The 17,068-nt window shown below is 42.9% G+C and overlaps 1 protein-coding gene across 2 annotated transcripts in view; it reads left to right on the top strand.

Moving 5' to 3' along the window:
• LOC119844627 (amine oxidase [flavin-containing] A-like) overlaps nt 1-7,380 on the top strand; it is a 38,714-nt gene extending 31,334 nt beyond the window's left edge. For both annotated transcript variants that reach the window (XM_038375754.2, XM_043506241.1), the window contains exons 10-15: nt 451-504; nt 1,372-1,429; nt 1,869-1,966; nt 3,419-3,530; nt 5,428-5,490; nt 6,009-7,380. In XM_038375754.2, the coding sequence (XP_038231682.1) occupies nt 451-504; nt 1,372-1,429; nt 1,869-1,966; nt 3,419-3,530; nt 5,428-5,490; nt 6,009-6,164 (541 nt within the window). In that variant the 3' untranslated portion in view covers nt 6,165-7,380. The remainder of the gene's footprint in view (nt 1-450; nt 505-1,371; nt 1,430-1,868; nt 1,967-3,418; nt 3,531-5,427; nt 5,491-6,008) is intronic.
• Nucleotides 7,381-17,068: the final 9,688 nt, after the last annotated feature.

The raw sequence follows: 17,068 nt of genomic DNA on the forward strand, positions 1-17,068 counted from the left end.
GGTAGATGGAGTTGCTTTCAAAGGGCTCGGCCCCTTTCTGAGATCTCCCCCAGACTCTCCCTTGTCAGTACTCCTTGCCTCTGTTACCTTCAGATTGAATTGCTGTACTATGCTGTACCTGGGGCTACACCTTCAACCCATTAGGAAGCTTCAGCTAGCACAGCACGTGGTAATCAGTTCTGTTAGCTTCCTGCAAGGAGCACTTTACTCCTGCGCTCTGTGATCTCTGTACAAGCTGATCATTTCTGGATATAATGCAAGAAGCTATTGAATATGGATAAATGTATTCTGTGATGATTAAGCTATTTATCTTGTAAAAGAATGAGATTTACCAGGAGTGTGTGTGCCTCACTCATGGTAAAGTCTTCTAAACCAAAGACTTTATACCTGTGCTTTGTAAATCAGTCTGTGTATTGACACTGCACAATACTTATGTCCTCTTGTCTTTAGTTTTATCCTTACAAGAAAGGCCTATAGACTTGCACGTGTCAGCAAAGAAGAGAGGTAAGAACTTACAAATTTCAAAGAGTTGTTCTTTAGGATGCTTCACCAAGTAATTTTATATACCCATAGAGCAACTACAGATAATAGTATTTCCTAAACGCCAGGGGCCAAACTCAGCTTGAGTAAGCAGGCACAGCACCCAGGGAATCCATTTTAAGGATATTTTAAAGGGTCCACATGCTATCTGCTTTTTCATGTTATCACTAGCACATTGTCTTTCATAGAGAGTCCTGGGATACTGTTTTGGTCTGCGACAACTGCTTGTTACTGCAAAGATTTCAAAATGCTTGCATTAATGACATGAAGGGAGTGCTGAGATACATAACCTTTGGTGTCCTTCCCCTATGGGCCAGACAAAAATATTCTAACACTTATTATTATTTACATACATGTATAAACATTCGTGTCTACAACAATACTATTTCCACAACCATATATGAAAAAAGATTCCAGTTTGAAGCTTATTTTGTTATTCATAATAAAAAAAATACCATTGAGCATTTTACAGGTCAAAATAAGCTCTCAGCTACCGTGTTGTAAACCTGGAGTGATTCCATTGACTTCATTGGAGTTATTCCAGACTTATACCAGTGAACCTGAGAATAATTTGACCCTGCATCCTCAGATAACTGTGCAAACATTAATTTATTGGCACTCAGTCCAACATGAGCCTCCCAAATGTGATATCAGGATTTAGTACTTGGGCATCAGTGTTTGAAAATTTGGCCTAAGAGTATGAACTTGGAATCTGTTGCACGTGCAAAAATAACTTTCCCGTATATTGAAACAGATTTTAATGTTAAGAACAGCAGCAAAGAATGAGGTTCTTTCACTTGTTTTCTGATCGCTGTTTATATTTGTGTTTAGGAAGAGAAAAATCTGTGAGCTGTATGCCAAAGTGATGGGCTCAGAAGAGGCTTTATATGTGAGAAACCATGGCCTGTTCTTTCATTTACATTGTAGTAGTGCTACTTGTTTCTTCCTAATGGTGAAGCAAGGACAACATTTACATTTTAGTTCTCAAAAGCAATACAGGTTACGCCATATGATACCCACTTCCCCAGCTGCTGGTGAACCCCAAACACTAGCGGGAGACAAGAACTCTGACTCTATACCAGAAAAGAGGATAAGAATTGTCAAAGTTGTCTATATTATATGGGAGATCAATGCTCCATAGAAGTACAAACCTGCTCATTTTGTGCTGTTGGATAGTATTAACAGCATGCAGTGTGAGTCCTGTATCAGCATTGTAAAAAAAAAAAAAATCTAGTTTTGTTTCCTAAAAGCCAAATATTTACTTATTTTATTTCCAATATCCTAGCTAAGGGCTTGTTCTTTCTTTCATGTCTTGTTAACTATTACAGCCAGTGCATTATGAAGAAAAGAACTGGAGTGAAGAACAGTATTCAGGGGGATGTTATACAGCCTACTTCCCACCAGGCATTATGTCTCAATATGGAAGGTAAACTAGATAACATTGTGCTTTTTTTTTTTAAGTAACTTCTTTGTAATTGTTACAATATTCTTTCTATTCAAAACACATTGAACATACAGCGTAGGGTGAAATCCTGTCCCCACTGAAGTCAACGTGAGTTTTGCTGTTGACTACAGTGGAACCAGGATTTCACCCACAATCTTCAGTGAAACAGAACACACTGTGTTCTGGACCTATGTCAGCAATACAAGACCTCCTCCCACTAGGTCACTGACCATTTTTGCTGCTTAAAATGTTTAATATGTTCCTTCAGTGCTTTCTAGAAGAGTGATGCTGTGACCACTGAAGTCAGTGGGAGAGTTGCCATTAACTCAATACCTGCAAGGTCAGGCTCAGGCAGAGCTAATTCAGTTAGTCATAGGGAAGTAACAAATAAGTAAAATTCTTATTTATATATAATATATATAAACCCACAAACGACATAAAGTTCTTACACCTAACTAGGAGCATAGGAAAATTGCTTTGTTCATATGTCCCACTTCAGCTACTAGAGATTAGAAGTCTAGTTATATTACTGAAGTACTTGCGGCGAACATGATACTCCTTCCTTCCATAATGGGAACAACTCAACCCATACATCCTTGGCAGGGGCACACTGTTGCTCTTTTAAGATTTTTCTCAAGCTGGCTGCCAGTTGTCTGGGGAATATCCTGTCCATGTTTCAGGATGCTGGGGATCCCCTGAGCATGTAGGTGCTATATTTTATTAGCCTGAGTGCCATGGAGTGATGGGTGAGGTTTATGGCTTTGCCCAGAGGCCGAGCTAGTTTCTGGCAGCTGTTTAAAGTCTAACCCAGTATTTTCTCTGTGACCACTAGAGACTCTCCCTCGATGAAAAGGAAATTAAATTGCTGTGGCTGTGTTGCCCAGGAAGCTTATGGAGTTTGTGCAGCTAGCATCTGAACTATAGCAGCGCAGGGTCCTAAAGGGGGAGATGCAGCTTTCCCTTCTCTCTCTCTTCCCCTTTAGCATGCAGCCATACAAATGGGAAAGTTCTGCTGAATCTCAAAATATAAGAGCAACCCATCCCCACAAAGGCATCATTCATATCCAGTTGTAATGGAAGAATAAAAGCAAAGCAGCCATACAGGGGAAATAAATCCATTTAACCACAGTGCATTGCTGGTGCCTCTTAGGATTGTTCCCTATCCAAGCACTAAAATGAGACATCTTCTGAGATATCAGTTTGTGTCTTGATTTTCTCTGATTTTCTGTGACTTGACTAATGTTAACATGTTGTAAATAGCAGCAGGTAAGATGCTAACCTAAGGGAAGACCTAATGTATTTCTTTCCCTTTCCATACCAGCCCTTTAGGAATTCTTGAGAAACTTAAGTTCTAGTGTCAAGGACAATAATTGCTTTTAAAATGATCATCAGCCTTCTGTTAGTGGCCTTTGACATCTTACATTTGTTTTAAAGGACCATTCGCCAGCCCCTCGGCAAGATCTACTTTGCGGGCACGGAGACTGCTACCCAATGGAGTGGGTACATGGAGGGGGCTGTGCAGGCAGGAGAGAGAGCAGCAAGAGAGGTATGGATAACCGCTTTTCCTTGATCATGGCTATTGAAGACCAAAAGAGGCCAGATGTTTCATGGAGGTTTCGATCTTGGTATCTGACGTGAAGTATGTCTGCATTTGGAGCTGGGGCTGTGATTCCCAGCCAGAGGAGACATATCCACACTAGCTGTCATGGGGCTAATCACTAAAAATAGAATGTAGCTGTCCTGGCATGAGTGACAGGGCCGCCCCAAGTATGTGCCGCTCGGAGACCCTAGGTACGTATTCAGGGCTAGCAGCCCCTCCCACCACTCCCACTGTTGCAGCTACATTTGATTTTTAGCCTACTCCCTCACACAGCTAGCACAAGTGGGTTTCCTTGAGTTGGGAATCATATGCCCAGCTCAAAGTGTAGACATACCCTGGGTGCATTAGCTACTGTAACTGTACTAATGAAAGAGGGCTCCTGGAATGAACAGTGGCAAGATTCCAAAACACCACGAGCCAAAGTTTAACTATATTCTGTATATTAACGAATCCTTTGAGGCATTACACGTTGAAGTCTCAGACAAATCTGAATGTTATCAAATTCATCACTGAACTATTAAATCCAAGCCTGTGCAATGTATCCTATGCCTAAAAAATAAACACTTCAAGCCCACTTCTGTCCTCAGATCTACCCATGCAACTTCCCTCAGAGTCCATTATTTGTTTTAGCTCATTATGTATTTCTTGCACTAGCTATTATTTCCAGTTATGGACCCTTAAAATCTGACCTTTCTAGTACAAGTGATCACTCCCTTCTGCTTCTCTCTGACAGAGAGCATGTAGCTAAGTTCTGTCGATCCATCATGAGCAACGAACAGTCTGTTTAAAAAAAAAAAAAAAAAGGGGGGGGGGGGCAAGCAAATAGCACATACAGGGCTTGCTTTTCAGTCAGACTGGGTATGTCTGCACAGCAGCTGGGAGGCTTGCTCCAAGCCCAGACAGATGGACTCATGCTAACTCTGCTTGAGCTAGCGCACTAACAATAGCAGTGTGGACGCTGCAGCATGGATGGCAGCACAGACTAGCCACTCGAGTCCCCAGTCCGCCTGACCTCCTGGGTCTGGGCTCAGCTAGTGAGCCCAGGCCACCATCCCTGTCGCACTGTCCTCACTGCTATTTTTAGTGTGATAGCTAGAGCAGAGCTAGCATGAGTCTGTCTCTCCAGACTGGAAGGCTGGCTTACAGCAGCAGTGTGGATTTACCCAGGGTAAAAGGACCTGCAAGTGGGCACAGATTATATTTTTTACTCCCCACTGTTCCTTTACTCTGGCAGAGCAGTGTAAAGGAGGCTTAGTGGGACTGAGAATTGGGTCCAGGGCTTCCATTTGATATGATAGTATATTATTTTAATAATCAAAAGTGTTTCAGATCACCCCTCCTTCTCTTTCCCTCTACACACCACAACAGTGGTAGCTACAGAGACATTAACTATTTGTGCTGCAGACATTTTATGCCCTTGCAAACCTCTGCCCTTGTTACAGCCCTTTGATTTTTTTGTTGTTTTAGAAACACTGATTTTTGTACTCCCCAAAAAGCCAAGGGATAACTCCACAATTGAGAACCTTCAGAGGCACAAATTTACACCCCTGTCTCTGTGATTGGCAATCCAACCAGCATCACTGCCAGTAGATGTTCAATCTCATGAGTGACACAAGATTAAACTTCCTTTAATATTTCTCAGGTTGGGTAATAGATTGTCAGGTAACCTTTTTGCCTACGCCTGGTGGGATGAAACCTATGACAACTGTCTCGAGTGGGAAAGCTGCACAAGTTGCTCTGACTTTAGGCTTATGGAAAAAAAAAAGTTTTTCATTTTCTTCGTTACTTAATATTACCAGCCTATGATTATTAAATAAAACATGAATGTTCATTTTTCTTCCAGATATTATTCAAGATGGGAAAGATCTCAAAGAGTGAAATCTGGATGCCTGAACCAGAGTCAGAGGCAAGCTTTATATACTATGTATTTATAGAGCAATAGCTAAACACAGTGTTCTGGTGGCTAGCCCTAGCTAAGTTCTTCTAGCGATGGGGCCATATGAGTGCTTCTGATCACCTAACATTACGAATGAATTCATCTTCCCAACACCCCTGTGAGGGAGGGAAATATTGTTTGCTATTTTGCAGATGGGGAACTAAGGCCCAGAGAGAATGATTTCATTGCTCAGGGTACTACAGGGAGTCTTGGAATAGCCAGGAAATGAACCTGATTCTGCTGACTCCCAGTCTAGGTCCTTAACCACAAGGCCACCCTTCTTGCCTAACCTGTTGTCTGATTTATATCCGTGGTTCTCAGCCTTTTCCATATTGTGACCAAGTTACAACAGAAGGTGTTTTGAAACCTCCTCCCGCCCCCCATTTAGTTAAAAAGAAAGGGAAGCCTATGATACATTCGTGAGCTCTGTACTCTCCCTCTCATGGCAGAGGTGACCCTGCATTAATACTGAGTGTTTTGTCATCCAGGATGTCCCAGCCCAGCCAATCACTACTACCTTTTGGGAGAGAAACTTGCCATCTGTACCAGGACTGCTGAAGCTCATTGGATTTTCCACTTTCTTCACTTCAGTGACTGCCATTGGGCTGTTTGCCTACAAAAAGGGGCTGCAAGCTCAAAATTAAAGAGTGTCCATGAGAAATTGCACACGTGCTGTTTTCCCCTTCCCAATCCAAGGGTTATCTTTGGAGAGGAGTCACACGGAAGGCTGGAAAGGGCAAGAGACCTTCTTTAGATGTTCTTTTGAACACCTGCATTAACACACCAAAACCATTCCAATCAGTGTCAGTTCAACAACAAAAAGATCTATTGTGGTGAAAGAAGTGGTATTTCTAGTTTCCTTCTACATTAATTTGTCTTGATTGACAGCATAAAATCAATTGCATATATTTCCTAATATCTGAAGAGGACAATCCAGAGCAGAAACTTTGCAAAGGGCAAGATGCCCTTGGATAATATATTTTCTTCCATTTGCTGTTTTGTTTTGTTTTTAATGTGAAACTAATATATATCTTTGTTTTTAAATCCATCTCTGTGCAGAGGCTGAGTAGGTAGGAGGGCTCTTCTATAAAATCCCTGCTGCACATAAGACTGACAAGCCAATCTGATTTACAGTAGCAACAATTAATTAATTAAAAACATATTTGAGTAATTTTACATAGAGATACAGAACTTAGCCATGAGCTGAATGAAGATAATTAGCATTCCACTCCCACCCCCCAGTTCAATACAGCCAGAAAAAAGGAATACATGAACTTTTTGACTGTATGTTATCGAACAAATGGCCACACTTGTCTAACGGTGGAGATCTGTATCTCAGTTGTCCATTTGCTGTGGATTATGTGGACACATTATGGATCTGTTACCTTCTGTCCCATACACATGTAATGCTGCTTGGCCTAATATTAAAATTGACAGAAGTGAATTAGCAACGTTATAGACCAACTGACCTAGGATACTAAAGACATTATTTTCACAGTCAGCAGTTTCCTGGCTTCCTATTAATTTGCTGTTTCCCTTCACATATAATCTGTACTGCCTTCTTACTTTCAGGGGAAATACATGTGGGGCTGGAATTACTGCCTTGTAAATGCCATTAATTGGATGCTTCTGGCCATCCCACTGTTGTACAGGAGCCATTTATTGCTAATTCCAAGAATGCTTCTTGCACTTGGAACTTTAGAGTGTTTGTTTTCCAAATAGACACTTTTCAGCATGTTAATTTAGAATACAAACAGAATGATTTAATAGTGCTTAAGGCCTGATCCTGACATCACGGAAGCCACTGATATCCAGGGGAACAGATACAGGCCCTGAATGAACATTAATCTGCAGCTCTTGGCAAAACTGAATCAAGGCTGTCTTCTTCTACAGTAAGATGCCTAAAACCACTCTACTGCTTTCTGCAGTTCTCTTGTGCTAAATGATGAGCTCAGAGAAGCTGGAGTGTGTCTACTGATTAAATTAATGTGGTGTTTACAACTTGTTTTCTGCAGGTGCTGGGCTATAGTTGGTGTGGTGTGTTCTCCAAAAATATTAACCAAATAATCACTGTTATTAACTTAAATGGAATATATACATTTCAAAATGTGCCATTGTTATGAACTGCTTTTAAGAATGTGGATATTGTATGCAAGTCCAGGAATTCCATTGTAATTCAACAGTAGTGAAATGTGCCTTTCAATAGTTCTCAAATCTTGATAAAAGGATCCATTTTGTAAAGCTTTCTTCAGATTCTTTCACTTGCATCATTTTTTGTTTGCCCAGTGTTCTGCTTATTTTAGACTTTGCCATCTGCATCTGTGTTAAAGCTCGCGATACATCACATACAATAAAACCGAAACACATCCAATTGATCTTAATCACCAGACCCAGAAAGAGAAGTCTTCTCAACCCATGTGACCTCTCTCCTAACCCCTCCCTTTACTCACCCTCTGTGCCTTAAAGAACACATGAATGGAGTTCATTCTGGAGTAAACTCAGTGTAGGCTCTGGTGAACCAAGGCAGGATGCTACTTGCAAAGCAAAGGACTTTTCACTGAGACAGCTTGTCACCAGTCCCCTTCCAATAAAAACTGGGCACAGTTAGTGCCAGCACTCAGATGATCACAACTACCACAGGCAGAAAGGTACAGTAACTGCTCACTTAACATCATCCCAGTTAACATTGTTTCATTGTTACGCTGCTGATCAATTAGGGAACATGCTCGTTTAAAGTTGCGCAATGCTCCCTTATAACGTCGTTCGGCAGCCACCTGCTTTGTCCACTGCTTGCAGGAAGAGCAACCCGTTGGAGCTAGCTGGTGGGGGCTTGGAACCAGGGTGGGCCGACAGCCCCCTATCAGCTCCCTAAGTTCCCTGTGCTGCAGCCGCCCAGCAGGCTATCAATTGCCAGGCAGTTCAGCTGTCCCTCCCCCCACTGCCCTGTGCTGCTCCTGCCCTCTGCCTTGGAGCTGCTCCCGGGAGCCTCCTGCTAGCTGTGCATGGGTGGGAGGGAGGGGAGCTAATGTCAGGGTTTCCCCCTACTCCTGCACCCCGCTTACCCCATTTCCATTGAGCGGGGGGGACGACATCACAGCTCAGGACAGAGGGAGCTTCTGGCAGCAGCTTCTGTCTCAACTTGCTGATCTACTTAAAAGGCAGTGTACTTAGAGTGGTGTCAGCGTACTTAAAGGGGCAATGTGCATCTCTCTCTCACACACACACACACACACAGAGTCATAGATTCATAGATACTAAGGTCAGAAGAGACCATTCTGATCATCTAGTCCGACCTCCCGCACAGCGCAGGCCACAGAATCTCACCCACCCAGTCCTATGAAAAACCTCACCCATGTCTGAGCTATTGAAGTCCTTAAATCATGGTTCAAAGACTTCAAGGAGCAGAGAAGCCTCCCTCAAGTCAACCATGCCCCATGCTACAGAGGAAGGCTAAAAACCTCCAGGGCCTCTCCAATCTGCCCTGGAGGAAAATTCCTTCCCGACCCCAAATATGGCAATCAGCTAAACCCTGAGCATATGGGCAAGATTCACCAGCCAGATACCCAGGAAAGAATTTTCTATAGTAACTCAGATCCCATCCATCTAATATCCCATCTCAGGGGATTTGGCCTATTTACCCTGAATATTTAAAGATCAATTACTTACCAAAATCCCATTATCCCATCATACCATCTCCTCCATAAACTTATCGAGTAGAATCTTAAAGCCAGATAGATCTTTTGCCCCCACTGCTTCCCTTGGAAGGCTATTCCAAAACTTCACTCCTCTGATGGTTAAACACCTTCACATGTTGTCTCCATTCATGTGGCCTTGTAAAGTGTGAGGCTACATTAACAACAATGGGTTAACCCTTGAGGGCTCAGATGATTGCTAGTTTATCATTTAGCTGTTAGGCATTCCCTGGGAAATATCCCACCCTCTGACTTCACCACCTCAACCAAGCTTCGCAAACTTCATCATTGTGTACCAGTATTAAATTGTTTGTTTAAAATTTATTGTGTGTGTGTGTGTGTGTATATATATGTCTTTTGTCTGGTGAAAAAAATTTCCCTGGAACTTAACCCCCCCATTTACATTAATTCTTATGGGGAAATTGGATTCGCTTAACATTGTTTCACTTAAAGTCGCATTTTTCAGGAACATAACTATAACTTTAAGCGAGGAGTTACTGTACTTCAACCAGTAGAGAGCACCAAACTATTTACATCTTCACTAAAAGCCACTGCATGAGAATCATTCAGGCTGCACCATTTTCTCAGAAGCCAGCAATTATTTATAAGATGATCTGGAGAGTTTTCATCTTCAACTTCCTTACCCACTTGTTATGTGCACACATTCTCTCTTGAATTTAATTGTTGGGGAAGGACACAATAATACCAGCAGGAAAGCCCCTTGGAAATGTTGGATTTTTAATATACTCAAAGAACTAGAGAAGTTTATGGCGGATAGATCCATCAGTGGCTGATGGGCAGGGATGGTGTCCCTAGCCTCTGTTTGCCAGAAGCTGGGAATGAGCAACAGGAGATGGATCACTTGATGATTACCTGTTCATTCCCTCTGGGGCACCTGGCACTGTTGGAAGACAGGATACTGGGCTAGATGGACGTTTGGTCTGACCCAGTATGGCCGTTCTTATGTTCTCAGTGGCAGTGCCAAACTTCTATTCAAAGAGAGTTTGTGCCAGTCTCCCTGCAGAAAGTATTTTAAAATGGAGCATTTGGGAATTCAATTCTGCTTAGTTCAACGAAGGAAAAACAGCAGCTACCCATGTTATTTGCCAGACAAATGGCCACCTCTTTAAGTCTTCTTTACACCACTCCAGCAATGGCCAGCTGAGGATTCCCATGCACTGGGGAATCCTCCAGCAATGCAGAGTTAGTACAGAAGCAGTGAAGAAATCCTATGCCACCACGCCTCACAGGGGCAACATGTCAGGGGCACGGCCAGGAGAAGGGAAGATGGCCTGAGTGGTGCCACACTTTGGCAATCCCTGGCTGCAGGAATGGCCCTGCAGATAGGCATATTAAAGCACCCCTGAGCTGCTCTAAGTTGCACCAGGGGTTGAATATTTCACTGACTTAATACATTATATATCTAGCCAGTCAAATACATTCACCTGTTTGTGTATATAGGACATCTGTCTGTGTTCATTTGAAATTGATTTCTACGTTTTGCTTCTAAGACAGCTTTTATGCACATATTGGAAGTGAAGGGAAATAATCCAACAATATCCATAGCTAAAGTGGGACTAAAGCAAAGAGACACTAGTATTATTAGTGGTGGACATTTTTCTTCTCTATTTTTTCCGGCTAAACACAGGCAATGCTTGCAATGTACTTCAGTGCTACAGTGATGGAAAAATTCAGCTGAATTTGTCCTGAATAATTGAACATCGCCCAGTGAATGCTCCAAAACCGCACAGTGAAAAGTGCTCCTCATTACTGTGGAGACTGTAAATGGTATTTAAATAAAAGTGTTTGATTAAAATTGGCATTTTAGAATCTCTTGCTGCCTTGAGGCACCATGCTGCTGCTGAAAAAGGACAGCAGTTGTGGTTCTGGCAGAGATTATAAAGCAGAAGGGAAACTGGTAAAATACCCTTTTGACAATCAGAACAACTTTACTGTTTAAACATTTGGTTTTAATATAAACAGTCAAGTTCTTTCTGAAACCAATTTTAAGATAAAATAGGATGAAGTTTATCATCATCTCTGCCTGGGCTCAAATGGAGCCATTCCCATCGTTCAAGTACTACTGTTAAAACAAAAGGGGAAGCACTTCCTTCCATTGAGAGCCTTTTAGCAGAAGTTGGCCATGCATATTAAGTTATGTCTTGTTGCTGTTTTGACACATGATTTTAACACTCATGAAAGATGTGTCAAAAGAGGCCCTCACTCTTCAGGGCTGTCAGTTTGCCAAGAGGAGTAGATAAGCACAGGCAAGCAGTAGCAACACTGGGCTTCCTTGCACTGCCCCACCTGTGCAACTCTCCGCTCACCGGGGGCTCTTGCTGAGCATCCTGGCCCATTTCAGTAATGTACTTAAGCACATGCTTGACTTTAAGGCTAGGAAGTCAATGGATGCTTAAAGATAAGCATGTGCTTACGGTCTACACTGGATTTAGCTGGAGTGCTCAGCATCTTGCAGGCCCAAACCCCTGGACAGATTGAGCCAGATTCATCCCTGCTCTAATGCAAGCATCAGTACGACAACAGGAGGGAAATGGATTGTGCCTCCTCTAGTCAGGGACTGCCAGGTGCTAGCTGGTCCCACAGCACAGACTACAGCAGCCTTAGAGCTGCCCTACTTTGCATCCCATTGCTAGTGCAGGGCCTCATAACAGCCACACTCCCTCCAATGCCTTTCCCTCAGGCCACCCCAGAACACTCCCTGGCCCAGGAAGCACTGCAACAAGGAGGGGGTGGAATGAGGTTGTTATTGTACTGACTCGGGGGATGCACGGGTAACAGGAGTGACCTGCAGTTCTCTAGGGACATAATGTCCTGATTAAAAGAAAGGAGACAATGTTCTAGCCCACTGGGAAAGCCCAAGGAAACACTGAACAGTTGTCCTCACAGATGGTCCCCTGGTGTGCGGTCTATAAGGACAAGTACAGTATCAAGTTACCAGCATGGAGCGACTGCACTAAGCCCTGCACTAGACCCCTCAGAATGGCCGGCATGAGGGTTATCTTTGTAGAAGACTGAGCTGCCTCAGTCGCAAAGGCCAAGTGTCCCTCTGCATCAGCGCTTAGCTCGGACCACATACCACCTGGTTCAGCCCCCTGTGGCAGACAATGGAACAAGCCCCCGGACTCCTGTAAAGGTGGGGAATGCTATGGGCTCACCGCAGGAAAATAAGGGCTAGTGAAAGAGAGAAAAGGAGGAAATAAAATCTCCAAAGAGGGAACAGTTAGGGTTAAAATCCCATTTAAAAGTATGGGGGAGGGAACTCAAGGGGAAAGACTGATATTTGATGTGTTGAAGTGAAACAGAGGTCAGAGGAAGCACAGATTGAGGGAACAAATGCGAGAAGAAAAAGCTACATATTATCAATGACATAAAACAAACAACAAAGAAAAGTAGTCAAAATATCCAGACAATACAAAGAGAAGAATGTGTGCAGCAGCCCTCTAACATCTCTTTTATTGTCTGTCTCAGAGACCATAACCACAGGACCTGAGACCCTCACAACTTTTAATGTATTTATCCTCACTACACCCCTGTGGGGTAGGAAAGGGCTATTAGCCCCATTTTATAGGTGGGGCATCGAAGGCCCAAGAGGCGAAGTGACTTTCTGGAAGTCTCACAGGCAGTCTGTGGCACAGCATGGGACCTATGGCTTCCAAGTTCCAAGCTATTGCTCTAAACTTCACTTTTATTTGGCACAAAGGGTTCAGAAATTAGCCTGTGCTCAGAGGTTTGAACCTCTGGTTGTTGGGTTACACCTGACAGAGCTCAGACGGTAATTAAAATTCAGCCCTAATTAAAGCCTGGAGGGGAAAACAGCACCCCTGTACAAGGGATAGCCACCTGTCACACACAGCTCTCTGCTTGACCCTCACCAGGCTGCTGTGTTTGGGTATCAATTCACTAGCCTCATGTGCTCATAAGCTTCCCTGGGTCTGAGGAGGCTGCAGTATTGTCTCTCTCTCCTTGATCTCTCTGCCACATTTCCTAAGCAGGGACTGTCTGTAACCCCTTCACAGAAGCAGAGCCCCACAATCCCCTGGACCCGTGCTGACCCCTCAGATTCCCCAGTGGCTTAAGCACACCCTTTTCCACAGCTCCAACTTTATGGATAGTCTAAGATTACAATTTAGCTCTTCAGGGACACATAATATGTGACGCAAGCAGACACACCTATAGGCTTTACAAAGGTTTCTAAACACATTACTCTTTCCTCAAATAGCACAGAAGATATAAGTAGCCAGACAAACATCATAAAAACACCTACATGCATTTCCCTGCCTCAGTTTCCTCACCATTCTGACATATTCTTTGGACTTCAGTTTGAGTCCTCTACAGAGTTCAGAGTAGCAGCCGTGTTAGTCTGTATTCACAAAAAGAAAAGGAGGACTTGTGGCACCTTAGCGACTAACAAATTTATTTGAGCATAAGCTTTTGTGAGCTACAGCTCACTTCATCAGATGCATGTGGTGGATGAAGTGAACTGTAGTTCACGAAAGCTTATGCTCAAATAAAGTTGTTAGTCTCTAAGGTGCCACAAGTACTCCTTTTCTTTTTACAGAGTTCAGGATCCTTCCTGCTCTCCTGCACATGGCTTCTCCTCCAGCACACGGCATGTCTCTGGTCTTTTCTCCATCTCTTGCCTGTTCAAGCTTTTTGTAAAAAGTAAAATGGCTGGTGAGAACCCCATAATTTTATAACCACCAGCCCCCTTGTCAGCTGACTCCCTGATCAGCCTTGTCAGGTAATCAAAATCCCCTAACAGGGGACCTGTTGCTTAGTCACCACCCCTAGACAACTTGAGACTTGAAAAATTGCTTTTCCCTGCATGGCAGCCAGCTCTTTTTGTCCAAGATACTCCATTTAAATGGATGATCATCAAAGTTGAATGACCTTCTATTGTTAGCCCTGTGCCACCAAACCTTGGCATTTTAGTCCAAGATGGAGATAAAGGATGCAGGAAAGCAAAGACCAGCCTTACGATCAAATTGGAGTTTGCAGCTTCATAAAGACATATACAGAGCATTCGTAATCTCAAACAGAAGTCATAAACTGTACATAGATTTCCCCAAATCATCATATCCATCTTATATTGTTTGATTTCCATTGCACAGTAAAGACATATGGCTAAGTTCACCCCAAATACTATAGATTGATAAACACAAACGTATTGAATTGTTTATTAGCATCTTGTTAACTATTTGTGTTTAAATATTTTTATCTATTATTTTTCCAAATTTTATTACTGTTTTCCAGGTTGTGCTCTCTAACTTTTAATTTCACTTTATTATTTTATATATTTTAATAATAACAACTGGGATGGGTGGGTGACACTTCCCAAAGGGTCAAATTCATCCTTATCATAAACCCTTTTACTTCAGAGCCTCAGTGAGCTAGGCACTGTATGAACACATTGAGAGAAACAGTCCCTGCCCTGGAGAGCTTTCAAAAATGCCAGTGGGCATATCTGTACGTCAGAGGCGTGATTGCAACACATGCAAATGTGTGGGTTGCACAGACGCACATGAACTAGATTTAATCTAGGTAGCATGAGTACCAATAGCAGAGAAGCTGCTTCAGCATGGGCTTCTTGGCTTTCCTGCCTTTGGTTGTATCTGCCATTCTGCTCTGTTATTCATAGCACTTCTCTCTTCTAGTTTCTGTTCTACTTCAGACAAACCCACCCCTGACCCTGGATACTTATGTGGGTGGCTATCCCACACTGAAGTCTATGCTACTCCAGCTTCACTGCTATTGGTACTTGTGCTAGCTAGATCACCACTAGCTCACATACGGCCACACATGCTGCAATCACACCTCTGGCCATAGTGGGGATGTACCCACATTTAGAAAGAAGAAACAAAGATGGAGCAACTTGCCCTAAGTCACCCAGCAGGTCAGTGGCAGACCAAAGGCTAGAGCTCAAGGCTCCTGATTCCTATGTTCGAGACACTACCATGTAAGTAGTAGCAGCCAGGAAACCATGCCAGGAATAAAGTGTGTGTGGTCTGGAGTATTTCTGTTGCTGCTGTCATTTTCCATTACCTGGATCCTGGAGGAGAGGACAAAATAAATAAAGCTATATAACAGCAGCAAAAATATACAAGTGAGAGCAACAGGAATCAACTTTGGTTTTGTGTGGTATTTTTTCCCCATTTCTCCTCTGTTCAGCTGTACAGAATTACAAGCTTTTGACTTTGTAAATACTTGATGCAAAAATGATTGTCTTCTGCCTGCAAAAGCCAAGTTTCAATTTAGTGGAAAATAAGAAGGGCACGTGAATGTAACTGCCTGTGATTTTTTGGTTGGTTGATTGGTTGGTGGGTGGGTGGGTTTTTTTGCACACAGCTCCTCAACTTTATGCTATTTAGCTTGGCTTTCCTGCCTTTGGTTGTATCCGCCATTCTGCTTTGTTATTCATAGCCCTTCTCTCTTCTAGTTTCTGTTCTACTTCATGTTTTCCTACCCACATCTAACAAAGGCAGAGTAAGAGAGAAAGGTCATCAAAAGCTGGAGTTTTTTTCTTAATGGGTAAGAGAACATGATGATACTGGCAGGTAGTTTCAAACAGGGTAAACCTCCAATTTACTGAGTCATTGACAAGGTCATCCATGTCTTAAAATGACCACCCATACTCTGTTTTAATGGGATTCCCTTATTTGGTGCTATGGGGTGCACTCTGTCTAGTATCCCAGCAGTAAGCATGCAAATGAGACTACACTGGCATGCAGATGTATAATTTTGCATTTTATATTATTTTTATCAAGCATAAAGCATGTGGGATGCTCTCCCTTAAATATAAGCTTTGGCCTGTAGTTTTCATACAGGTGTCCTTTATTTTCTTAAAATACAGACGGTGACCTCAGCTGATTCACTCATAATGTGTTACTGTGGCTTCCATTCAGAATAGTATTGAAAGTGAAGCAATGGATTTAATTATTGCTGTTGCTCGGCTTGGACCTGGATGGTCAGACCCTCACCTTGGGACCTATTTCCTTGGATTATAGCTCAAGCATAGTCAGCTTGGTCAAAAATATTGACTAAACCTGTGCTGTCCAGCTGAATAATAAAAGGCAGCACCTAGAATTCAAAAGAGCCTGTTCTTTATATGCTAGTCACAGCTACAGCAGCTGTGACTAAACAGTTCTTGCAGACCCACTTCTTTATAAAAACACAGCACAGCTGAGTCTAACACAGAAATAAAAGTACCATGTCCTGGCTAATTGACAATATCATCTTACCAGCTCACACACAAAAACCCGGCAAGGCTGAGAGCTCAGATGACCAGAACAGTGACCCCGCCTCCCTACTTCTTGGGAGCTAGTTCTCACAGCCTTCCTGCGTATCTAAAATATCTACCTATAAAATTAGAACAAACAGAAACTGTAAGTGCAAAGCAGCAAATTGTTGGAAGCAGGAGAGCTGGACTGGCATCTCAGGCCCTAAATCAGAGCTGTGTCCAAGGTGCACTCAGTACAGCCTGGGTAAATCGAGGAGGAAAAGGGTAGCTGTACACAACTTTTGCAACCTTTGAGTTCTGGGACCAGCTGGTCTCTGGTGCAAGTTAGAGCAGCTCAAAGGCTGCTGTGCCATCTCTATGCTACTCAAGGATTCCCCTTACATCAGAGGAATCCACCTGTAGACAATTAAGCCAGTTCTCTAGCTGCTTTAGGCCACTGGAGCAATGTAAAACAACCAGAATAGAAGTGAGCATCAGGCCCTTCATGTGTATTAAGTGCACCCCTAGGGGGAGAGGGGGAAAATCTTCTGATGTCATGTTTGAGTTACAGGAACAGAAAGACATTTCTGCTTGAATACACCACCTCTTACAAATCTGG

This window comes from Dermochelys coriacea, chromosome 1, assembly GCF_009764565.3.
Source record: "Dermochelys coriacea isolate rDerCor1 chromosome 1, rDerCor1.pri.v4, whole genome shotgun sequence".
NCBI lineage: Eukaryota > Metazoa > Chordata > Testudines > Dermochelyidae > Dermochelys > Dermochelys coriacea.